The sequence below is a fragment of the Scyliorhinus canicula genome, chromosome 12 (assembly GCF_902713615.1).
Source record: "Scyliorhinus canicula chromosome 12, sScyCan1.1, whole genome shotgun sequence".
NCBI classification, from domain to species: domain Eukaryota; kingdom Metazoa; phylum Chordata; class Chondrichthyes; order Carcharhiniformes; family Scyliorhinidae; genus Scyliorhinus; species Scyliorhinus canicula.
In genome coordinates, this window is record NC_052157.1 from 69,588,617 (window position 1) to 69,614,374 (window position 25,758).

A 25,758-nucleotide genomic window follows, 5' to 3' on the forward strand; every position below is an offset into this window, starting at 1 on the left:
ACAATGAAAAGTAGGAAGATAAGAACCATAAATATGTGCTACAAACCCTGTATCATTTAGAAAGGCACCAGCACATGTTGTATGCTCCAGTGTATGCTTGTAAAATAAAGTCCTTTTTCTTGTATTAAGAATTCCGGAAAATTAAGACAAAAAATTTAAATTTGGATAAGATAAAATAAAAAGAGAAATTGATAACGGCAGCTGTCTGAAGGGGGTTTGATATATGAATTAGCATACTAGTGGGAAATGTGAGTGTTTACTTATGTGACTAGGGGAAAATGTGAGTGTTTACTTTTATGACCAGGGGAAAACAATGTGATCTAGAAAGGTAACTTCAAAGTGAATTGACACTTGTATGCTGAAAGATGGGTCCATAGGGTGGGTAACATCAAAGGGAGAGAATTATTTATCCATAACACAATAACTGGAGAATTGGACAGTAGCAGCAGATACCATCACAGCCATACCCAGCTGCAGGAACCAGTTTCCTTTAAACAAGTTATTGCAAAAAGGGCAGCCGGTTAAAATCCAAAACCCGAAAGAAGCAGATTATGCCTTTGCTGAAACTGAAGACCGTTTTCTCAAACGTGGAAAGATAACCTGTGTGTGGTAACAATCTGCTGGATTTAGCTCCTACAGTAATATAATATGTTAAGTTAATATTCTTATCAATTGACTCACAAAAGAAACTGGGGGCGCGATTCTCGCCCCCACGACGGGTCGGAGAATAGCGGGAGAGCCTTCCCGACATTTTCCCGACCTCCCGCTATTCTCCCCCCATGGCCGCCCCACGACACGAATCGCTGCTCGCCATTTTTTTACGGCGAACAGCAATTCACCCCTATCCGATGGGCCGAGTTCCCAGGCCTTTACGGCCGTTTTCACGAACGCAAAACACACCTGCTCTCACCGTTCGTGAAAACGGCCGCAAAGTTCCGTTCCCGACAACCATGGCACCGATTGGCATGGCTGCACCACGGCCGTGCCAAGGGCCCGCGATCGGTGGGAACCAATCGCGGGCAGCGGGTCCGAAACCCGCGCACATCTTTGTTCCTCTGCCGCCCCGCAGGATCAGTCCGCGGGGCGGCTGAGGGGCATGACGGCCCGCGCATGCGCGGGTTTGACGCATATGCGTGATGACGTCATCCGCGCATGCGCGGGTTGGAGCCGTCCAATCTGCGCATGCGCGGCTGACATCATCGTGCACGTCAGCCGCCGTTACCCTTGGCGCGCGGGCTTAGCGACGGTCGCTAAGCCTGCGATGCCGTGGTTCACGGGGCCGTGCTCCTAGCCCCGACCGGGGAGGAGAATCGGGTCCCGGGAGGGGGTGCGGAGGCTGCTGTGAAACACGGCCAGTTTCACGGCAGCCTTTACGACTCTCCGCATTTGCTGAGAATCGCGCCCTGGATTCTTCCTCCCTGATATTAATATATTTTCTCATATTATATTAAATTGAAAATATCCACCAGGAAGAACTTGTGTTCCAAGTGATCCTTCTGGGTTTTGGGACTCCCTCAAAATTAACATGGTTCTAAACACTTGAAAATTCACAGATTATTTTTACCACAACAGGCAATAAATGCCCCCCTTGCCAGTGACACCCGAATCCCATGAAAGAATAAAAAAAAGTTGGACCACAAATAATAATAATCTTTATTATTGTCACAGGTAGGCTTACATTAACACTGCAAGGAAGTTACTCTGAAAAGCCCCGAGTGGCCACACTCCAGCGCCAGTTCGGGTACACTGAGGGAGAATTCAGAATGTCCAATTCACTCAACAGCACGCCTCAAATAAATCTCAAAACAAAATAATTCTGCCATGATGTGTTTCTTTTGTAGTTTTTAACATAAGCGATGTTTTGTGAGCCTACTTGTACCTTTTCATTCCAAATGTTCCCCTCACACCATCTCAAGACCAGACCAGGAAGAGTGAGATGAGCCTGCATAATAACCAACCTAAATTCTTGAGGAGGGAGGGAGGGAATACAACAACTCGTCATTATTATTGGAGTGGAAGTGAAATCAAAGACACAGGAAACTGGAAATTGGTTACACCTCCTCACATATATATTTGCTATCTGATGAGACACCATTCATAGAGCGCTGAGGAGATAGAGGTTTGTGTCACTAGTCTGCAGGAGGAACACCCAAGATCAAATCATGATGAAGTTGTTCTCTGGCATTTTCATCATTTGTGCTCTAGTGACTGAAGGTGAGACTTTTTTATTAAATGGGTCACATATTAATCACTTTCAGGTAATTTTTTTCAATGAGAATATAGACTAGTGGTACCTCTATTCAGTTCCCATATGGAGAATGTGTTAAAGTAATGCTCATTATCCCAGTGATATGTGAGTGCATTTTAAACTTATTCTCTGGAAATGGATGTTACTAATCCTGTCAGGAAGGGAATTCCAGGAGTTTGATCCAGCGACAATGAAGGAATTGTTGGCATATTTCCATGTCAGGTGGCTTGGAGGGTAACTTTCAGGCAGGGGTGTCCCCATACATCTGTTGCCCTTGTCCTTCTAAGTGGTAACGGTTGCAGGTTTGGAATTTGCTGTTGAAGGAGCTTTGGTGAGTTGCTGCAGTGAATCTTGTAGATGGTACACACGGCTGCTAATGTACGTCAGTGGAGGAGGGAGTGAACGTTTGTGGAAAAGGTGTCAATCAAGTGAGACTGTTTTGTCCTTGATGGTGTTGAGCTTCTTCAGTGTTGTTGGTGCTGCACTCATCCAGGCAAGTGGAGAATATTCCATCGCACTCCTGACTTGTGCTTTGTACATGGTAGACAGGCTTTGGTGAGTCAGGAGGTGAGTTGCCCTCTGCAGAATTCCCAGCCTTTGACCTGCACTCGTATCCACAGTTTTCATATGGTTGGTCCAGTTCAGTTTCCAGTCAATGATATCTGCGCCAATCCACCTCATGAAGTAATGCTGTACTCAGTGCCAGCTGTAACTCAGTGGGTACAGGGCGACACGGTATCACAGCGCCAGGGACCCGGGTTCGATTCTCAGCTTGGAACACGATTTGTGCAGAGTCTGCACGTCCTCCCCCTGTCTGCATGGCTTTCCTCTGAGTGCTCCGGTTTCCTCCCTCAAGTCCCGAAAGGCGTACTTGTTAGGTGAATTGGACATTCTGAATTCTCCCTCAGTGTACCCGAACAGACGCTGGAATGTGGTGATAAGGGGCTTTTCACAGTAACTTCAATGCAGTGTTAATGTAAGCCTACTTGTGACACTAATAAAGATTATTATTATAACTCCTGGGCGAAATTCTCCGACCCCACGCAGGGTCGGAGAATCGCCCGGGGCCGCTGAAAATCACGCCCCCGCCGTGGCAGAAACTCTCTGCCACCCGGGAATTGGCGGGGGCGGGAAACACCACCCGCCGATCGGCGAGCCTCCTGCGGCGATTCTCCGGCCCATGATGGGCCGAAGTCCCGCCGCTGGGAGGCCTCTCCTGCCGCCGTGGTTTGAACCACCTCTGGTGGCGGCGGGATCGGCGGCGCAAGTGGGCCCCCCGGTGTCCTGGGGGGGGCTTGGGGCGATCGGACCCCGGGGGGTGCCCCCACGGTGGCCAGGCCCGCGATCGGGGCCCACCAATCGGCAGGCGGGCCAGTGCCGTGGGGGCACTATTTTTCTTCCGCCGCCACCACGGCCTCCACCATGGTGGAGGCGGAAGAGAATCCCCCAGCGTGCATGCACCGGTGGTGACGTCAGCGGCAGCTGACGCACCGGCGCATGCGTGAACCAGCGAAGGCCTTTCAGCCAGCCCCGGCGCCGGGCAGCGGGCGTCAAAGGCCACTGGAGCCGGTTTGGGCGCCAGTCGGTGTGGTGCCAACCGCTCCGGCAGGGGCCTAGCCCCTCAATGTGAGGGCTTGGCCCCTAAAGGTGCGGAGAATTCCGCACCTTTGGGGAGGCCCGACGCCGGAGTGGTTGGTGCCACTCCACTACTCCGGGACACCCCGCCCCACCGGGTAGGGGAGAATCCCGCCCCTGATCTCGGAGTGACAAGTTTGTGGCTTCAAAGTCCTCCGCCCTGAGAACTGAGTAGATAGAATCCGAACAGATAAACCCAGTGACTGTACTAAGGAAGCTCTGCTCTCTCCGAGATGCCATCTTTTGAATGAGACATTAAACCATTCTCAAGTGGAGGTCAGTGATCCCAAAGAAACTATTTGAAGATCAGGTGAGTTTTGCACGTCGTCGTGGATCAATATTTATTCTCTCAAAGTTAGCCAGGTAGAGCATACATGGAATGGAATATCATTCCTTTGGTCATCTATCTCATTGTTCTTTGTGGGATCTGGCTGTGCCTCTATGCAGTGTTCCTGTCCTACCACAGTGTCTGCACCTCTGACCGATCACTCAAACAATCTGGGACATCCTGGACACTCTCAAAGTGCAATATATCCATCAGCTCCTTTCAATGTGACTAACTGTAACTGGTTAACTTTCCTTCGCTTTGTTCCAGTTTTGACTCTGAAATGTTACAATTGTCTGACTCCAACAGGAAACTATTCACAGCGGATGGTCTGCAAGCCAGCGGAGAACCTGATATGTATAACCATTGAAATCACGACAGGCGATGGTGAGAATTCCTTCAATAACCATAATCCCTTGGAAGACTGCAATGGTACAACTGTGGGTAGATAGAAAGACGGAGATGGACGGGAAACGAACTATAGAAAGATGAAGGAGCTGCACTCCGAAAGCTAGTGATTCAAAACAAACCTGTTGGAATTTTACCTGGTAGTATAAGATTTCTTATTGTGCCCACCCCAGTCCAACGCTGGCATCTCCATATTATGGATAGAAAGAAAGTGTGGGTAGACAGATAGACAGGTCGCTGAATGGATAGAAAGACCGACAAACAAAGTCAGATTGGCAGGTAAATATATGTATATACATATAGAGAGAAAATTATTAGAAAGATGTATAGATGAATTACATACAAAGAGATAGGTAATGTGACAAAGTTTTCAGCAGCTGCGGGAATTGCACTGAACCTATTTAGTTCAACAGGGGTTCACTTGCATATTTCCAGGGATCCAGATGCTGCACCTCTAACTTATGCAATAATGTCAGTCATCAAGGTAACATCAAAAATATATTAAACCCGTGGATGAATCACAACCTCTGAAAGGAACTAACTGCAGGGCTCGGGGGAAGGTGGTGTAATGATGTAACTGATGAAGTGTTGATTGCTTATTACCGACATGAATAAACTTGTGTCTTCGTCCTCCAGGCAAAGATTTTGAATCATTAAAATGCTATGGTCCTTTTTCAGTGCAAGAGAATACAACATTGAATGGTGTGGAGTGTTATACCTGCCATGGTGATTCTGCTGCTGCCTGTACCAACAATGCAAGCATTGTGAAATGTGTAGGGATTCAGAATCGATGTGCCTACACTTACACTCAACTATCCTTTTGTAAGTTTACTTCTTGGTAAATCACGAAAAGAGTAAGGGCCCAGACCCTCCCTTTTGGGGACTAAGTCCCCTCGCCCGCCGGAAAATGGGCAAGAAACACTCCGGACTTTTTCCTCAAAAGTACGGGGGGCGCGATTCTCCACCCCACACGCCGGTTGGGAGAATAGCGGGAGGGCCTCCCGACATTTTTCATGACCTCCCGCTATTCTCCCCCCCCTTGCCCGACCCACGTCGCGAATCGCCGCTCGCCGTTTTTTACGACGAGCGGCGATTCTCCGCGGCCGATGGGCCGAACGGCTGGGCCTTTAAGCCCGTTTTTTCACGGCAGGAAACACACCTGCTCACTGCCATCGTAAAAACGGGCGCTGGAAGCCCGTTTGGAGCATCCAGAGGCCCGTTTGGGGCGGGAGCACCACCGTTGTGCTCGGGAGAGGACAGGCCTGCGATCGGTGCCCACCGATCGTCGGGCCTGCGTCCAAAAGGGACGCACTATTTCCCCTCCGCCGCCCGACAAGATCAAGCCGCCACATCTTGTCGGGCGGCGGTGGAGAAATGCGGAACCACGCATGCGCAGGTTCCGTCAGTGGCGTGATGACGTCACCCGCGCATGCGCGGGTTGGAGCCGGCCGCCCGTCATCTTGGCGCAGGCGCGATTGGTGCCGATTCTCCGGTCTTTGGAGAATCAGTGGCTCGGTGACGGAGAGGCGTGGCGGGAATTTCCCGCATCTCCGCTGATTCTCTGACCCAGCGTGGGCTCAGGGAATCCTGGCCAATGTCTCCAAGAGATTAGGGAAGGTTCCTGTTTTTTGAAAGTAATCTCATGGAGATATAAATGTCAATCAAATTGAGGAGTGATTTCAGGGTCCATTATGAAATGTTATTTCAGGTATATTTTTAAGGTTGGAGTGAACTGTAAATCAATAAACCATTCTTGGAATATGAGGCAGAGGATCATCAAATTAATTTACCCCTTCTTTCCTGACTAATTGAATTCAGATCATTTTAAAGGTGTATCTTCAAGGAGGAGAGAGATGCAGAGGTTTAAGGAGTGAATTCCAGAGCATAGCTCCCAGGCAGCTAAGACATGAAGGCCAGTGGTGGAGCGATAGAAAAAGAATAATGCGCTAGAGAATTGGAGGAGTGCAGAGATCTTGGAGGGTTGTAGGGCAAGACGGAGTTACAGAAATAGGGAGGGTTCTCGGGATGAGACGAGAGGAGGTACAGATATAGGAATGTTATTATGGGCTGGAGGGATTTACAGAGACGGGGAGGGATTCTCCAATAATGGGGCTATGTCTCCATGCACGCAGAAAAATGGGTGCGAATCACTCTGGACTTACCTGGAGAAAATCCAGGGTGATTCTCTGATTTGCAGGGGGCTAGCAGGGCCCCGAAGTAGTCCTCGCAGCTCCGGCTGCAGATACGGGGCGCTGCACTTCCGGTCAGGGGTACACGCATGCACACGGCAGCGGCCTACATCGTTCGCCCCGCAAGACATGGCCGACGCACACCGCGGACCGGCAGCACGTAGATCCCCCCCCCCACCCCCAGATCGCGCATGGATTGGTGGCCCCCGATCGGTAGCCTGGTCATGCTAGAGCCCCCCCACCCCAACAGGGCAGCCGCAGACTGTGTCCGTTGCCGCCACGCCAAGCTCCCATCAGGTGGAACCATGAGAGAAACACACCGGTGGGAACTCGGCCAGGTGCATTCGGTGGATCGCTGCGAGGCCTCTTTCAATGGCCCCCGACCAGCGGCGCGTCAACCGTGCGTGCCCAATTTTTAGCGATTCTCCGGGGACCAGAGAATTGTGGGAGTGGCGTCAGACCCGATTTTCGGGTTTGACGCCCATTCTCTGGCCCCGCGCTGATCGCAATTTCGGCACGGAGGCTCGGAGAATCCCGCCCAGGGAGAGTGTGAGGACATATACTCACATATATCCCATGTCCTTCCCCATCCAGGTTTGTGGCCATTCTGGGGGTGGAGAGAATGAGAGCTCTCCTAAATTAGGAGCAGGGCTGCCCTGTAAGTTGGCATCCAGTTGGGCTGGAGGTGGAAATTGTCCAAATCCATTCCCGGTCAGAAGTCGATAAGGACAGGAGCAGGGAAAGGAACAGGAAGCTGTGCTGATAGGTTCCGTTGAAGTAAGATGGGGAGAGGACTGTGTGCAGCATAATAGGTTCCGTTGAAGTAAGATGGGGAGAGGACTGTGTGCAGCATAATACTGACATTGCATTGATGGGCCGAATGGCCTGTGTCTGTGCTGTAGGTTCAGGGTAAGTTTGGGAGGAGCAGGGAGTGGGAATCTCACTGTGAAAATGTAAACCTCACCTGGATTCCAATCCCAGTCTTCGGAGATGGTTTTGTTTTGTAAATAAGTAAACATTTTGATTTGAGCTTGAATACAGTACAGTTTCCAGAATCCCCCAGGGGAGCTGGGATTTAATGGAGGAACAGACCATTCGAGATAACAGATTATTACACATCAGACCGGCTGGAGATGACCTGATTTTCTCTGTTACCAACAGCTGGGCAGCATGCTTTCGTTAAAGGTTGTCTGTCTGAGAGCACCTGTCAATCGCCCAAAACATCATTTTTCGGAGTACAAAACAGTTCTGATATCCAGTGTTGTCAGGGGAACCTATGCAACAAGGAAACAACCCTCCCAGGTACCAATCATTGTGCACTAGATATAGAGGGCACTGAGATCTACTGTGTGAAGCCACTGAGAATAAAATATTCTATTTTTCTACCACTTCAGGGCAACAATGTCACTCCTGTTTTGGAGAGTCTGGAGTTTGCAGCTCCAAGCCAATACAGTGCATCTCTTCAAGCTGCACAACGGCCTCCATCAAAGAAGTCATCAGTAAGTAACCCAGGGCAAGCTAGGCTTCAAATATGAATTGTTCATTCTTTAGATTCAGTGTTACCTCCATTGATATTGATAAAGCCTCGAATAAAGTACCAACAAAATGACTTGTTTTTTGATAGTTTCATTGATATAAAATATCCTCACGTGTTTAACAGGTACATTATTAAACAGTGTTTGACCATGAGTCAAAAATTGAGATATTATGACAGGTCGATGATCACGGTGGTGGGCGGCACCAGACAATCCTGCCCTGAGTCACTTACAGGGATATTTGGACAGGTGACCAAAAACATAGTTAAGGAGGTAGATGTCAATGAGTTCCTTACAGGAGGAGAGAGAGAGAGACTGAGAGACACGGGCAACATTGATGGAGCGATTAAATCAAGAGGCTGGAATTGGAAGAGTGCAGAAATCTGGTAGACTTATAGGGGCTGGAGGAGGTTACAGAGATAGGGAGGGTTGTAATGATGGAGGACGTTTCAGAGCTAGGGAGGGTTGGAAAGACTGAAGGAGTTTACAGAGATAGGGAGGATTGTAATGATGGAGGATGTTTCAGAGATAATTAAGGTTGTAGATGCTGGAGGAGTTCAGAGACAGCGAGCGTTCTAGTGGCTGGGGGAGGTTACAGATATAGGGAGATTGTAGGGGTTGGAGGAGGGAACATAGATGTGGAGTTTGTAGGGGCTGGAGGAGATTACATAGAGAGGATTGTACAGGCTGGAGCAAGTTACAGAGTAATGAAGGGTTATAAGGGCTGTGGGATGTTATTGAGGTAGGGAGAATTATAGGACTGGATCATGTTCCAGAGAAAAAGAGCATTGTCATTGCTGGAAGGGTTTTCAGAGATAGGGATGGTTGTCAGGGCTGCAGGAGTTTACAGAGATAGGGAGGGTTGTAAGTTCTGGAGCACATTACAGAGATAGGAAGGATTGTAAGGGCTGCAGGAGGTTACAGAAGTAATGAGAGTTGGAGGAGTGGAGGAGGTTTTGGAGATGGGCGTAGTGATATCATGGTTGTGTTGTAATTCAGCGACTGACCTCTCGGACTCTCATTAATATATAAGTCAATGCTAGAGTCAGGTGACCTCAGATGGACCAGGGAGCTGGAAGAGAGAGGTTGCTTGTGCATGATCATACTGTTATTCATTTGTTGCTTTGTATATAGTTGACCCACAGTAAATGTTAATAAATCCTTTGTAGCTTTAGCTACAAGTGTTGTTCTAATATAAACCAGGTCATCCGACAAGAACATTATATGGTACCAGGGTTGGTGATATTAAATAATGATAAAAAAACAAGCCTGCTACGAGATCCACAGAGATTTGAAGATTTTGCAGATTGCAAGAATTAACAACATCGAGGCGTTGAAGCCTCCAGTGAGTCTCAGATTTCATGGTAATGTGGACAGCAACTGATGTGGGTTTAAACTGCAATTTAATCTGTTTCTTACGGCAATAAATTTAGGAGCTCAATCAGATTAGCTTCAAGTAGCGATACTCCCAACAGCGGCAGGGCCCGCCGCAATTGCTGTGTTTAATATGTTTAAATTTGTAAATGATGAAGATAGTAAAAATTTGAAAAAATAATTTGAAGATTTGATGCACCCCCAGAAAAAAATGAAATTTATGAATGCTATGTATTTCAATGATGTTACCAGAAGATAGAAGAGTCCTTGGATCATTTCATCACTGATTTAAAGTTAAATGCTAGAACCTATAAATTTTCTGCGGCGGAATCTTCCATGATTCAAGTCCAGATTGTATTTGGCGTGAATGAAAGCTGGGGCAATGGTTGCTGAGGGAATCGGAGCTGTCTTTGGAACAAACAGTTAAGATTTGTCAGGCTCACGAGGTAGCAGCACAGCATTCTGAAATGTTTCTCAGTAATGACACGTGTTCTTGGGAGGAAAACACTCCAGTTGTTGCCTTTTTTCCCAAAAAGGAGGGAAACTTCCCAAAAAAGGTAGGTAAGTTCCTGCAGCTCCTCGCATACCAACAAACAGGTTAAAGATCAGGACAAAGTATTTCTGCGTAAAAGATGAGGTCAAAGGCACAAATTAAGGCAGTGTCCAGTGTTAGACAAGTTTTGTTCCAGATTCAAAGGAAAAAAATTACTTTGCTCAGAGTTGTTATTCATAGCTCAACCCCAGATCAGTCAGCACAGTGGAAGACACAGTCTCCAGTGATGAAGAATATTTTTTTGGAGACATCAAAAAATTCTCCAGCACAAAAATTCTTAGAAACTATTCTTGTAAACTATTCTTAGAATTCCCCCTATACCAAAAAAAAGTCGATATTCTAAATGGTGAACAGGGATTCTCACTCCCTGACTCCGATGCAGGCTTCTGTGGGTGCTATTCAGGTCAAACTATCTTTTCAAGTTATCGCCCGGTATAACCCACACCTTCACCGAAGAATTTTACCTACTTACCCCTTAATAGCATCGATGTCCTGGGTCCTGCGTTATTAAGGAAGTAAAGTAAGCTAATAACCACTTTTTCAGGTTAAGTTAAGTTATTTTATTATTATATTCTTTCTTTTAAAAGCTGAAAACACTTTCTTTACAGAAAGGAAAAAAGATCTTGCTTCTGGCTGCTGCTGGTTGGTTGTACAGACCTTCAGGCCCACCTTGACAATCGATCTTCTTAAAATCTGGTCTTCTTGAGTTGTATTCGCTGGTGAACTCTGTTGCTGTGTCCTGTCCTTCCCATGCACCGAGCTGTGAGAGCTGGCTCTGGCTCCTGTTTAAATTCTAGTCTTCCTTAGATGTATAACTGTTTAAACTCAGCTGCTTGCCTTGTCTTTCCCATGACCGAGCTCTCTCTCTCTCTCTCTGAGTTCTCCTCCCCTTCTCGCCTGTTGCTGGTTTCCTCTGTCCTGTCCTCTGTCCTTGTTGCTGCTGCTCCCTGGGTTTATAGTCTCTTTCTGAGAGTTATTAAGTTTTAACGACTTTATTGTAAATGGGCTTGTTTCACTTTGATAGTTTAAAAGTATCTTTGATGTAAACATTTTACTACAACTAATTATTCATTTTGGGCATATCATCTCCTCTCAGATCTGATTAAACAATGATTTGGTTTCAATAGTTAACTTTTATTTCTGTGATTTCGAATCGTTTAATTTTCCAATTGTCCCCAGCTCATAACTTTGTCTTTGATTTTGACTTTAAATTGTGTCTCCCCTAGACAGGTCGTCTCCAATTTTCTTTTAATTGACTTGATGTTCATAGAATTTTACCCTTTAGAATTGACACCAAATTCGACTGAGCATCATCGATCCTTTCCAGCTGTTTACTAAGAGAGTTTATTTCAATTAAGGTGTGAAACTTTGCTTTTAGCTGTATGCTAAAATTTAACTTGGTTATGACTTGAAAGACTTGCCTGTTTTAAACATTCGTCACTTAATGCAATTTAAACTCTCATCCATGCTTTTTCAGATGCTTCCTGAGATAGTTACATTCCATGAAGGTGTGAGCCATTGTTTTAGCTTACCACATGAAACCTGTGTGTTTGCTAAACCTGCTTGTGAGCAAGAATCTGCATTTTACAACCCTGCTCTTTGAAGCTGCTATGAAACTTGTGGGATCTTTCCCTGTATCCTCTCAAACCAGATATTGCCAGACTTCCATGTTTCAAATGACACATTTTTCTGTATTTTCAAGAACATAACCTTTCGAAGCACTTTATAATAACGGATATCAGAGCCACTGGACGATAGTCATTAAGGCACGCTGCTTGGCTTTTCTTTGGTACAGGATTGATAGTCGTCTTCTTGAAGCAGATAGGGACCTCAGATTTTTGTAAAGAGAGGTTGAAGATGTCTGCGAATACCCCTGCCAGCTGATCCGTGCAAGACGAGTGCTCGCCCGTGCACCCCATCCGGGCCAGTGGCTTTCCGTGGGTTGACCTTTGAGAAGGCTGCTTTGATAATGGTGACCTCAGATACAACTTCATCCGAGGACGTGCTTTCACTGACCTCTTGCTCAAAGCATGCATAGAATGCGTTGAGCTCATTAGGGAGGTTAGCACTTTTGCTTTACAGCACCAGGGTCCCAAGTTCGATTCCTGGGTGTTTGTGTGGATTTCCTCCGGGTGCTCCGTTTTCTCCCACAAGTCCAGAAAGACATGCTTGTTAGGTAATTTGGACATTCTGAATTCTCCCTCAGTGTACCCGCACAGGCGCAGGAGTGTGGCGACAAGAGGATTTTCAGAGTAACTTCGTTGCAGTGTCAATGTAAGCCTACTTGTGACAATAATCAAGATTATTATGATTATCCTTTGGTTAACATCATCAACAAGAATCTCAACCAAATTCCTCCACGCATTCAGAGATTGATAATGAAGTTACACACGATGACTTCAATCTCATCTACATGCCAGGCAAATATTTTGTCTTAGCAGATGCATTATCAAGAGTACTGATACAAAATATTAGTAGTCAAATTGCTGCAGTTGTAGATCTGCATGTCAATCTTATTTCCACAGTATCAGATACGAAACGTGAGGTCCAAGAAGAGACCAGGAAGGATCAAACTCTTCAAGAGGTGATGAGGAACATCAACCCAGAAGTCAGTGTATGGAGTTCTACAATATGTGATCTGAATTCAGTGTCATTAATAGAGTGGTGCTTTGTTTGAACAGTATAGTTACGCCTCAACTTCTTCGCCAGTATACATGAAGGACATCTCTGGATTGAGAAGTGTAAACGGAGAGCTCATGACTTTGTTTGCTGGCCAGGTATAAACAACAATATTGACAGGATGGTCAGTTGTTATGACACATGCCAGGTGCATTGTTGCAAGCAAACGAGAAACCATGCAAATATCTGATTTACCTATGGCACCATGGCAGAAAGAGGCTATGGATTTCTTTCACATACAAAGGAAAGATTATTTAATTATCATGGACTATTTTTCAATCTATCATGAGATGACTCTACTGTCAAGCATAACGGCAAACAGTGCAACACTGCATACCAAGTCAATTTTGAGACACGGAATTCCTGAAGTCGTCATGCGCGACAACGGTCCTTGTTTTAGCTGTAAAGTGTGACAGCACTTTGCAGTCACGTATGATTTCAATCATGTCGCGTCAAGTCCGTTGAACCCAAGGCAGCACGGTGGTGCAATGGGTTAGCCCTGCTGCCTCACGGCACTGAGGTCCCAGGTTCGATCCCGGCTCTGGGTCACTGTCTGTGTGGCGTTTGCACATTCCCCCCGTGTTTGCGTGGGTTTCACCCCACAACCCAAAGATGTGCAAGATAGGTGGATTGGCCACGCTAAATTGCCCGTTAATTGGAAAAAATGAATTGGGTACTCCAAATTTTTTTATTTTTTTTTAAAGTCCATTGAACCCACAAGCCAATAGAAAAGCCAAGAATGGTGTACATATTGTCAAGCAATTGTTGAAGAAGGCAATGGACAACCAATCTGATCCATATCTCTCACTATTATTATACAGACTGTCACCATTGTCATATGGTAGATTGCCAGAAGAGTTACTCATGAATAGAAGGTGGCATACCGCACTTCAATACTTGGTAAGGAAGGAGTAGAATGCAATGGTACTGCAGGAAATGCAAAACATTAAAGCAAAACGAAAGCATTCCTATGATCAAGTGTCCAGAGCGTTCCACCTCTGGGTAGTGATAACATTGGGAGAGTAGAAGATTCAAATAATTGGTCGAGAAAGGCAATTGTGCTTGAAGAAGTAGCACCTCTTTCCTACAATGTATGCACAGAGAAAGAGTTGGTTTTAAGAAGAAAACATCGCGCACTCTTGAAATCTAGAGACTTTCACAACAACGTGATGGATGACGAATCTACGTCAGAATCAACTTCAGCTGCAGTGTCAGATAGTTCAGCAGTTTCTAAGCATGAGAATGTCATGGAGAACATTGAATCTTCAAGTTCTGAGCGGCAGGGTCAAATTTTAAGACGAACAACCAGAATCAGAAGAAAACCTGATCAACTCAATTTAGACTATTAGTACATGCTGTTCGTGTGTGTGTGTGTGTGTGTGTGTATATATATATATTGCACGTCCTCCCCGTGTGTGCGTGGGTTTCCTCCGGGTGCTCCGGTTTCCTCCCACAGTCCAAAGATGTGCGGGTTAGGTGGATTGGCCATGCTAAATTGCCCATAGTGTAAGGTTAATGGGGGGGATTGTTGGGTTATGGGTATACGGGTTACGTGGGTTTAAGTAGGGTGATCATTTCTCGGCACAACATCGAGGGCCGAAGGGCCTGTTCTGTGCTGTACTGTTCTATTCTATGTGGTCTCAAGACCAAGGTCATGTGTCCTGGGATCTGTATATAAAGAGAGAACGCATCCGGCGATGTACAGAACAAGTCATAAAGGGTAATAAGATGTACATGTAATTGGTCAGCACAAGGTGTAAGTTCCAGAGGAGTAGCAAGACTCCATGATAACGTGTTCTGTGTCAGATTGCCAGTGTACAGGAGAGCGACAGGATGATCAGTGGAAAAACCACTATCTGCAGTGTTATTGGGAGCTGTTCAGAGAGAGAATTGTTTTTATTATTGGGGTCATTTTGCTCAGTTGGCTGGATGGTTGTTTGCAATGCAGAGCGAGCGACGCCAACAGCATGGGTTCAATTCCTGTAAAGCTGAGGTTATTCATGAAGGCATGGTCTTCTCAACCTTAGTGATCGCCTGAGGTGTGTGGCCTCAGCACCACCAAACATCACCACCAAAAGGAAGAGCAGCGAACAGGGACTGTGGAGACTTTACATTTCATTCTTTTGACTGATTACACAGCACTTTCAGTGGTGTGTCACACCTTATAAAACAGAACAAATAGAATTATCCCAGTGCCCACACTGAGGTTAGGTGAAGTAAGGTGGGAGGAGGTTCATGCAGAGCAGCAACACCACGATGGACCAAATGGCCTTTTCTCTGTCAGTTGTGTTAGTCATGAAGACCACCAACATGGAGAAGATTAATGAAGGCTATGTTGTGTGAACTAACTGTCTTCAGGAGGGTTGGAACAGAAACCAGGCTACACGGTCCTCACAGTCTATAACTGAATAAGATTCCTGGTTCTATTTTCACAGATGGAACATCCCAAGAGTATCTCCTTAAAGGTTGCGGGAATTGCTTTGGAAGTCTGTCCTTTAATGCCGGTCCATTCTCAGTGGAAAGAGCTGATAGATGCTGCCAATCTGACAACTGCAACAACCAAACCGTCGCAGGTATGGTTCAAATATTTACACAAGGTTCAATTTTATATCCATGTCGAACTATTTTAAAAATCTACAGCACAGGAACAGGCTATCCAGCCCATCTGCATCCTGGTGTTTATGCTGCACACGAGATTCCTCCCATTCCCTCATCATTTCACCCCATTCCCATTTCCTTCGATTCCTTTCTCCCTCATTTGTTTATCTGGCTTCCCCTCATCATCCTCAGTTTCTGTCGTGGTATCTGGAAACCACAACTTTAGGAATCATTTCTCGAACCAGAGATACGTTCCTTCAGACATTTCTCTCCCGAAAAAAACCCAAATGTTCTTGTATGTGCCATCGTGTGAGCACAGTGCATTCCTGCCTGAATAACTTGCAAAATAAATCACGATATATGAACAAAACAAATTCTGTATAAATTCATATTAGTTAATACTCACCGCACTCAAGAGATTTAAAATAGCCAATTTCACGGCATCATCAGGCACACTATAACACTTAAAGTGGCCGACACAGTGGCACAGTGGTTAGCACTGCTGCCTCACAGCACCAGGGACCCTAGTTCAATTCCGGGCCTCGGGTGACTGTCTGTGTGGAGTTTGCACATTCTCCCCGTGTCTGCGTGGGTTTCCTCCAGGTGCTCCAGTTTCCTCCCACAGTCCAAAGATGTGCAGTTCAGGTAGATTGGCCATGATAAATTGCCCCATATTGTCCAACAGGTTAGGGTGGGTTACTGGGATTGACTTAGGAATTGAGCCTTGGAAGGGTGCTCTATCCGAGGATCGATGCAGACTCGATGGGCCAAATGGCCTCCTTTTGCATGTTTTAAAATAATTTAAAAGTTGCACCCACAGCAGGCACTCCTGAAACTCCAAAATGTAAATCAAATAAATAAACAATATAAAAACAAACAACTTTGACTTTGGGTGCGTCTAGGTTTTTTTAAACTGATGTTGCCTCATATACACTGGCAACAGCCTTGTTAACAATGGCACTGACTGAGCAGCCATGTTGTATAAAGAGTACCTTTTTAAAAACACCTTTATTTTCCTTTAACTCACTTTGCACAAAACTCTCCCATCACATCCCATGACCCAATGTCCACCTGAAGCCTCTTTACATATCAGTGTCAATTATTGGATACTTAACATAAATGAGACATCTTATTGGAATGTCTCTTAACCCATTCCTTAACAGGTCACAGGGCCAAATATTACATGCTCGGAGCCGATGCGCGATGATACACACAGCGCGATCACAATGACGCAAAATGGTTCAAAAGCAGAAAGCACAACTTAAATAGGGGAAAATGGACCTGAAAGAAAAATTATCTGAAAACGAAACAACTTTAAGCAGGGCAATTAAAAATGGGAACCTACTGTATATATTCACAACAACCACTACCGGTGGTAATGAGCTCCACATTCTCACTATTTTGTGGTCATGAAGTTTCTCCCGAATTCTCAATCAGATCCATTAGTGACAATCATACATGGAGCCCCTAGTTCTGGAGTGGAATTCTCCCGCATTTGACGCGATGACCCGATGCCGGTGCCAAGAATGGCACAAACCACTCCGGCGTCGGACCACCTGGAATTTGCGGAATCCTCCGGGGTCCAGGCCAGTGCCGGAGGGGTTGGCGCGCACCAACCGGTGCCGAAGGGCTGCCGTGGTCCTGCGCAGTGTCGCTGGCGTGTTCTATCGCATGCGCAGAACTACCGGCATGTTCTTGCACATGCACAGAGGGTTTATTCTCCGCGCCAGCCATGGCAGAGCCTGTTGGTCATTCTGGGTGAGTGTGCTTATCATTCACTTGGCTCTGTTTCTCGTTCTAAGCTCTGGAGTCGCCAGGTGCCGTTAAAACACCGCCACAAGTTTCAAGGTGAAGTTCAAAGCAATAAAAACCGTACACCAATTAGTAAGTCCAAACAACTAGAGTTTATTATAACACAATTATAATAACTACCCATGCACATGCTAAAGAATTAAATTTACTCCTACCGCTAAACAATTAATTATTATCTCGAAGGAACTGCGAGGTCAGGGAACAAGGCCTCTTGCTCTGCTCTGGAGACTTCGGATTGCTATCAGTTGCCAAGGGTGTCAGGAGTGCCTATGTCTGGTAGCGGTCGTTGGCTTTAGGCACTTACTTGTTGGTGGCTGCTGCTCGACGGCTGTAGAAGACAGGGGCAACGGAGACAGGAGACTGAACCATGTGTGGGACTTTTCTTTTATAGGTCCCAGGGGGTCCGTGCCCCTTTGGGCGGACTCCCTTACCTGCTTGGAATCGATTGGGTCTCTTCCCAATCGATATGTTTGAACCCCCCAATCCTAGGGCAGTTCCTTGGTTGCTGGGGCGGTTCTTGGGACCTTTTGTTTTGGGCTTCTCTGGTGCCACTGGGTCTGGCCTTCCATAGAATGTATCGATTTGTGCCTAACTTATGTCCATTGTATCTGGGACTCGCCCGGTTTCGCCTCATTAGTATGTTAATCGGGTTTTCTTTCACAGTGCTGTCTGGTCTCTGCAGCAGTCAAAACCGGTTTCTGCAGTCGCCCCAATACACAATCGCCTTGCAAGCTGCTTGCTTTCCAACATGTCCATTTTCCCTGCATTCTTTGCAATCCTCCATTTTGTGGCCACCCCAGGTGGCTACAATCCCTACAGAGGCCGGTGCGGAAGGAAAGAGTGCCCCCACGGCACAGGCCCGCCAGCAGATCGGTGGACCCCAATTGCAGGCCAGGCCACCGTGGGGGCCCCCCGGGGCCGGATCCTCCCGTGACCCCCCCGAGGACCCCGCTAGACGGCCGACAAGCCACGTCCTGCCGTGATGGACCATGTTCATTGCACGGCAGCGGAACAGGCCCAAAACGGGCAGCTGCTAGGCCCATCGAGGCCTGGAGAATTGCTGGGAAAGGTGCTGCCAACGGCCCCCGACCAGCGCTGCGTGATCCCCGCCCCGGCCGAAAACCGGCGCCGGAGAATCCTTCAGCCAGCGTCGGAGCGGGTGGGGCGGGATTCACTCTGGGCCCTGATACTCCGCCCCAGTGGGGGGGGGTCAGAGAATACGCACCCCCCCCCCCCCCCCGGTCTCTATCGGAAACCTCTTCTCTTCATCTACCCTATCAAACACTTATATCATTTTAACAACATCAGTCAGGTGACTCCTCAGCCTCAGCCTGTTCAGTCTTTCCTCATGGTTATAACCTCTCAGTTCTGGTATAATTCCAGTAAATCTCTTTTTGCACTTTCTCCAGTGTTGCCATATCCTTTTAGCAATATGAAGACCGGAACTGTACACAATACTCCAAGAGAGGTTTCACCATAATTCCGTACAAGTTGAACATAATTTCTCTGTTTTTCATTCCTATCCTTCGAGAAATGAATCCCAGCAACTTATTTGCTCATTTTTTTTTTCATGACCTCATGAACCTGTGTCACTATTTCTTGTGATCTGTGTATCTGTAGGCCCAGGTCCCTTAGTTCCTCTGCCCCTTATACACTCCTGTTCTTCAAGGAGAATGTGGCTTCCTTATGTATTACCTTGGCCCATTTCCAATATTGCAATAAGTAGGGAATGAGGTAACTTTACCTCATGCTAAATTCTAAAATTATTAATACTCCAGATCATGGGCTGAGCAAAACTCACTCCACTTTCTCTCGACAAGGCACAACACAAATGAATATTAACACAGAGATTGTACAACATTAGCCCTGGATCACATCCTATTAGAGTTTATAATACACTGCATCAACTTGCAGTTAGAAAGCACTTCAACATAAGGATATGGGAAATAGGAGCAAGAGGGCCCATTTGGCCCATCGAGCCTGCACCCCCATTCAATCAGATCTGGGTTGTGGATCTGTCTCAACTCCATTTTATCACCCAATCCCTATATCCCATATTCCTGTGCTATCTGAAAAGTGGCAATAAAATAAAGCCAAAAGTCTCAAGTCACTTCACAGATATCATCAGACCAGGTCACATTGGAAGACATGAAAACAAAATGCTTGGTCTAAGAGGAAGCCTTTAGAGGAGGAGAACCAGGCAGGGCGGTTTATGGAGGAAATTCTAGAGCTTTGGGCCCATGCAGTTAAAGGGATGGCCACCAATGGTGGAGCGATGGAAATTGAAATCAATGCTAACGAGGGCAGATTTGGAGGAATACAGATATCTCAGAAGGCTCTTGGGCATGGGGATACAGAGATGGAAGGGTTGTAAGGTTGGAGGTGTTCACGGAGAGGGAAGGTGTAGAGGTTGGAGGTGGTTAAAGATATGTAGAGGATTGTAGGGGCTGGAGGAGATCACAGTACTGGAGGGATGGGTCCATTAAAAGATAGAAACACATACGAGAAATCATAAGCAAGAAAAGATCCTTCATTACATTAAGGCCATCCCACACAATTCTAATCCTTGTATATCGCAACATATAAACTCCGCATCCCACCCAAAATGATTTGTGAGAGGGGATAAAAACCACAGATTAGACTGAAAAGACAAACCTTACAGTGGTCTGGGTAGGAACCCGTTATAATCAGTTCTGATCCATAGAATCCCGACAGTGCAGGACATATATGTCAAACTCAAGGCCCGCGGGCCAAATCCGGCCCGCGGTGGAATTATCTTTGGCCCGCAAGATAATATCTAATTACTTTTTTTTTAAATTTAAATTTTTTTTTTTTTTAATTTAGATTAGCCAATTATTTTTTCCAATTAAGGGGCAATTTAGCGTGGCCAATCCACCTACTCTGCACATTTTTGGGTTGTGGAGGCGAAACCCACGCAGACACGGGGAGAATGTGCAAACTCCACACGGACAGTGACCCAGATCCGGGATTGAACCTGGGACCTCAGTGCCGTGAGGCGGTTGTGCTAACCACTAGGCCACCGTGCTGCCCTAATAATATCTAATTACTATTAAAGCTGGCCCCAGCAATTGAAGCGCCTATGGCATATGATATGGCTGATGCCGAGTTTATTCAGGTATAGTGTGAATCACAAAGTGTTAGCCTGTGGAAAAATGTTTTCATTAGAAATTACTCTGGAAAAGCTCCAGATAAAGCAATAAGAAATAAATGCAACTAATTTATTTATTTATTTAATATTTAATGTTGTTTTTATAGGCAATAACCTAAGCTTTATTAGTTACAGGTTCAATAAGTTTATTTCAATAAGTTTTGCAAAAAACATTGAACCAGTCCGGCCCTCGACTTGTCCCGATTTTTTAATTTTGGCCCACGGTGTATTTGAGTTTGACACCCCTGGTGCAGGAGGAGGCCATTCAACCCATCTAGTCTGCACTGACCCTATGAAAGAGCACTCTATCCAGGCATACTCCCCCGTGCATTGATCGTGTCCAATCCACCTAACCTACACATCTTTGTACACTACGGGGCAACTTAGCATGGCCAATCCATCCAACTTTCACATCTATGAACAATTGGAAGAATGTGGAGCACCCAGAGGAAACCCAAGCAGACACGAGGAAAATGTGAAAACTCCACAGAGTCACCCAAGGCCAAAATCAAACCCGGGTCCCTGGTGCTGTAATGCAGCAGTGCTACCCAATCTGCCACTTTGCCCTCCAAAAATGTGGAATATTTCTGAAATTTCCAATTCATCCTTGTGCAGATAAGGTCAATGGAATGGAATTTCAGTAGGTTAAGGGTGGAGAAATGCTGTAACCCCACAACTAATGTGATGCAAACTGTGCGGCTGTCTAAGGTGGATTTCCAACCTCAGGATGCCTGAATTGATCAGGCTGGAAACAGCTGGAAGAATCTGAAATGTGTCTTCTTATTTTGTTTCTCAGTGGAAGTAAACACCACCTTAAATGGACTCATGTGTTATGGGTGCACACCATATTCAAATCAGAAGTGTTCAGATGCCAAGACTATGGTGAACTGTGTTGGGAAGCAAACAAGGTGTCTTCACTCATCAACTACAGGTAAGCCTTAGATTTGAGTCCAACACAGAGTCCATGTAACACCGACAGCATCAATGTAACACCGACAGCATCAATGTAACACTGACACAGCATCAATGTATCACTCACACAGCATCAATGTAACACCGGCAGCATCAATGTAACACCGACAGCATCAATGTAACACTGACACAGCATCAATGTATCACTCACACAGCATCAATGTAACACCGGCAGCATCAATGTAACATTGAGACAGCATCAATGTATCACTCACACAGCATCAATGTAACACCGACACAACATCAATGTAACACTGACATCGCGTCAATGTAACACTGACACAGCGTTAATGTAACACCGAAACTGCGTCAATGTAACACCGAAACAGCGTCAATGTAACACCGACACAGCGTCAATGTAACACTGACACAATGTCAATGTAACACTGACACAGCGTCAATGTAACACTGACACAGCGTCAATGTCACACTGACAGCAGCAATGTCACACTGACAGCGTCAATGTCACACTGACACAGCGTCAATGTCACACTGACACAGCGTCAATGTCACACTGACACAGCGCCAATGTCACACTGACACAGCGCCAATGTAACACCTGCACAGCATCAATGTCACACCGACACATCATCAATGTAACACCAACACAGCGTCAATGTCACACTGACACAGTATCAATGTAACACCGACAAGAGTGTAAATATAACACTGACAAGAGTGTAAATATTACACCGACAAGAGTGTAAATGTAACACTGGCAGAGCGTCAATGTAACACCGGCAGAGCGTCAATGTAACACTGACACAGCGTCAATGTAACACCGGCAGAGCGTCAATGTAACACTGACACAGCGTCAATGTAACACCGACACAGCATCAATGTAACACTGACACAGCGTCAATGTAACACTGACACAGCATCAATGTAACACTGACACAGCGTCAATGTAACACCGACACAGCGTCAATGTAACACTGACACAGCGTCAATGTAACACTGACACAGCGTCAATGTAACACTGACACAGCGTCAATGTAACACTGACACAGCTTCAATGTAACACTGACACAGCATCAATGTAACACTGACACAGCATCAATGTAACACTGACACAGCGTCAATGTAACACTGACACAGCATCAATGTAACACTGACACAGCATCAATGTAACACTGACACAGCGTCAATGTAACACTGACACAGCGTCAATGTAACACTGACACAGCATCAACGTAAAAAAGCAAATTACTGCGGATGCTGGAATCTGAAACGAAAGGGAAAATGCTGGAAAATCTCAGCAAGTCTGGCAGCATCTGTAGGGAGAGAAAAGAGCTAACGTTTCGAGTCCGATGACTCTTTGTCAAAGCCAACAGACAGAGTTTTTAGCTTTCTGTCTGACAGCTTTCTCTCTGTCTGTTAGCTTTGACAAAGAGTCATCGGACTCGAAACCTTAGCTCTTTTCTCTCCCTACAAATGCTGCCAGACTTGCTGAGATTTTCCAGCATTTTCTCTTTGGTTACATTGATGATGTGTCAGTGTTACATTGATGATGTGTCAGTGTTGCACTGATGATGTATCAGTGTTACATTGATGATGTGTCAGTGTTATATTTATGCTGTGTCAGTGTTACATTGATGCTGTGTCAGTGTTACATTGATGCTGTGTCAGTGTTACATTGATGCTGTGTCAGTGTTACATTGATGCTGTGTCAGTGTTACATTGATGCTGTGTCAGTGTTACATTGATGCTGTGTCAGTGTTACATTGATGCTGTGTCAGTGTTACATTGATGCTGTGTCAGTGTTACATTGATGCTGTGTCAGTGTTACATTGATGCTGTGTCAGTGTTACATTGATGCTGTGTCAGTGTTACATTGATGCTGTGTCAGTGTTACATTGATGCTGTGTCAGTGTTACATTTATATAGGATAAAAGCTATGACAAAGAGTCATTTGGACTCGAAACGTTAGCTCTTTTCTCTCCCTACAGCTGCCAGACTTGCTGAGATTTTCCAGCATTTTCCCTTTCGTTTCAGCATCAATGTAACACTGACATAGCATCAATATAACACTGACACAGCATCAATGTGAGGGCAACAGAAATCCAATTTTGACCAACTTCACACACAAAGAAACCTATAATATGAACCTTTTTCAGGCCATTCAAACCAGAATGTCATCATTAAAGGCTGTGCTTCCGAGAGTATCTGTAATAACCCAGATGTGCTGAAGTTTTACGAACTACAACCCAAGCAAGATTTCTACTGCTGCAAAGGGAGTGGTTGTAATCTTGAGAATTGGAGTTCAAGGGTCAGCACAGAAAAGCCAACAGCATCCAGTAACACTGTTGCCGTGAATAACTCCAGCCCGACTGCACCAACATCGTCTGTTCAAACCGGTTATACTGTAACAATGAATAACATCAGCTCGACTGTACAAACGTCGTCTGTTCAAACCAGCAACTCTGTGACAATGAATAACACCAGCTCGACTGCACCAACATCGTCTGTTCAAACCGGTAATACTGTGACAATGAATAACACCAGCTCGACTGCACCAACATCGCCTGTTCAAACCGGTAATACTGTGACAATGAATAACACCAGCTCGACTGCACCAACATCGTCTGTTCAAACCGGTAATACTGTGACAATGAATAACACCAGCTCGACTGCACCAACATCGCCTGTTCAAACCGGTAATACTGTGACAATGAATAACACCAGCTCGACTGAACCAACATTGTCTGTTCAAACCACTAACTCTGCGACAGTGAATAACTCCAGCCCAGCTGTTTATCCCTTCCTTGTCCTGCCAGTAATTACTCTGATACCGTGCCTGTTTTAACCAGGGCTCTACGGAATTAGTCTGAGCTGTGGGACATTTTCAGGAGGTTCTGTCAGAGGTGAGGAGAATTAAGTTTCTTATTCACAATGTGGAATGCACTTTCAGAATAGGCGGGGAAGAAATGGGAGTTTTGAAAAGGGGAATTGGGGAAATATATTGAAATGTGAAATTTGCATAGCTATGGGTGAGTGGGACTAATTGCATAATGGCACAGACTCGATGGGCCGAATAGCCTCCTGAGATTTGTCTGTCGGGATCAGTAACGTAACACAGGGTGACTTTCCTCCCTAATACCAAACTACATCTCATTTCTCAATGCTCGGATTGATTGGAATTCCTCAATTAGATTTCTCTGTGCACACGCTCTCCACAGACCCACCCATGGATAAAGTTCCTGCCTTGTATTTAGTCCAGCAAAATAATCCCTTTCTTGTTCTCACATTATTTACACGAGCATTCCCCCCCCACCCCCACCCCCCCCCCCCCCCCCCGCCCGTGTTCACCATCGTAAAGCTCTAACCTCTTGAGTCATGAGGTTGTGGGTTTTCATTACACGGCAGGAGCACAAAATCTAGGCTGACACAACCAGTGAAGTACTGAGGGACAGTTGCACTGTCAGGGGGTCAGTATTGAGGGAGCGCTGCACTGTCAGAGGGTCAGTACTGATGGAGTGCTGCACTGTCAGAGGGTCAGTACTGAGGGAGTGCTGCACTGTCAGAGGGTCAGTACTGAGGGAGTGCTGCACTGTCAGAGGGTCAGTACTGAGGGAGTGCTGCTCTGTCAGAGGGTCAGTACTGAGGGAGTGCTGCACTGTCAGAGGGTCAGTACTGAGGGAGTGCTGCTCTGTCAGAGGGTCAGTACTGAGGGAGTGCTGCACTGTCAGAACATCAGTACTGAGGGAGTGCTGCACTGTTGAGAGTCAGTACTGAGGGAGTGACGCACTCTCAGGGTCAGTACTGAGGGAGTGCTGCACTGTCGGACAGTACGAGGGAGTGCTGCATTGTTGGAGCATCAGTACTGAGTAAATGCTGCAGTGTCAGAGGGTCAGTACTGAAGGAGTGCTGCACTGTCAGAGGGTCAGTATTGCGGGAGCGCTGCACTGTCAGGGGGTCAGTACTGAGAGAGTGCTGCACTGTCAGAGGATCAATACTGAGGGAGTGCTGCACTGTCAGAGGATCGGTACTGAAGGAGTGCTGCACTGTCAGGGTCATCATTGAGCGAGCGCTGCACTGTCAGAGGGTCAGTACTGAGGGAGTGCTTCACTCTCGGAGCATCAGTACTGAGGGAGTGGTGCACTGTTGAGGATTAGTACTGAGGGAGTGCTGCACTGTCAGGGGGTCAGTATGGAGGGAGTGCTGCACTGTCGGAGCATCAGTACTGAGGGAATGCTGCACTGTTGAGGGTCAGTACTGAGGGAGTGCTGCACTGTCGGAGCATCAGTACTGAGGGGGTGCT

General features: G+C 46.2%; 1 protein-coding gene across 4 annotated transcripts; it reads left to right on the plus strand.

Annotated features, from left to right (window-relative positions):
- The first annotated feature begins 2,113 nt into the window (after positions 1 to 2,113).
- LOC119974176 (urokinase plasminogen activator surface receptor-like) lies at positions 2,114 to 24,767 on the plus strand. Of its 4 annotated transcripts, none has more exons than XM_038812882.1 (8): positions 2,114 to 2,214; positions 4,518 to 4,595; positions 5,295 to 5,438; positions 7,967 to 8,107; positions 8,200 to 8,304; positions 15,382 to 15,519; positions 21,322 to 21,456; positions 23,615 to 24,767. In XM_038812882.1, the coding sequence occupies exons 1-8, from the start codon at positions 2,163 to 2,165 to the stop codon at positions 24,301 to 24,303; spliced, it is 1,482 nt and encodes a 493-aa protein (XP_038668810.1). In that variant the 5' UTR covers positions 2,114 to 2,162; the 3' UTR covers positions 24,304 to 24,767. The 4 variants fall into 4 exon arrangements, with proteins under 4 accessions (XP_038668810.1, XP_038668813.1, XP_038668812.1 ...); XM_038812885.1 differs by lacking the exon at positions 23,615 to 24,767 and adding an exon at positions 23,493 to 23,608; XM_038812884.1 differs by lacking the exon at positions 23,615 to 24,767 and adding an exon at positions 21,525 to 21,556.
- Positions 24,768 to 25,758: the final 991 nt, after the last annotated feature.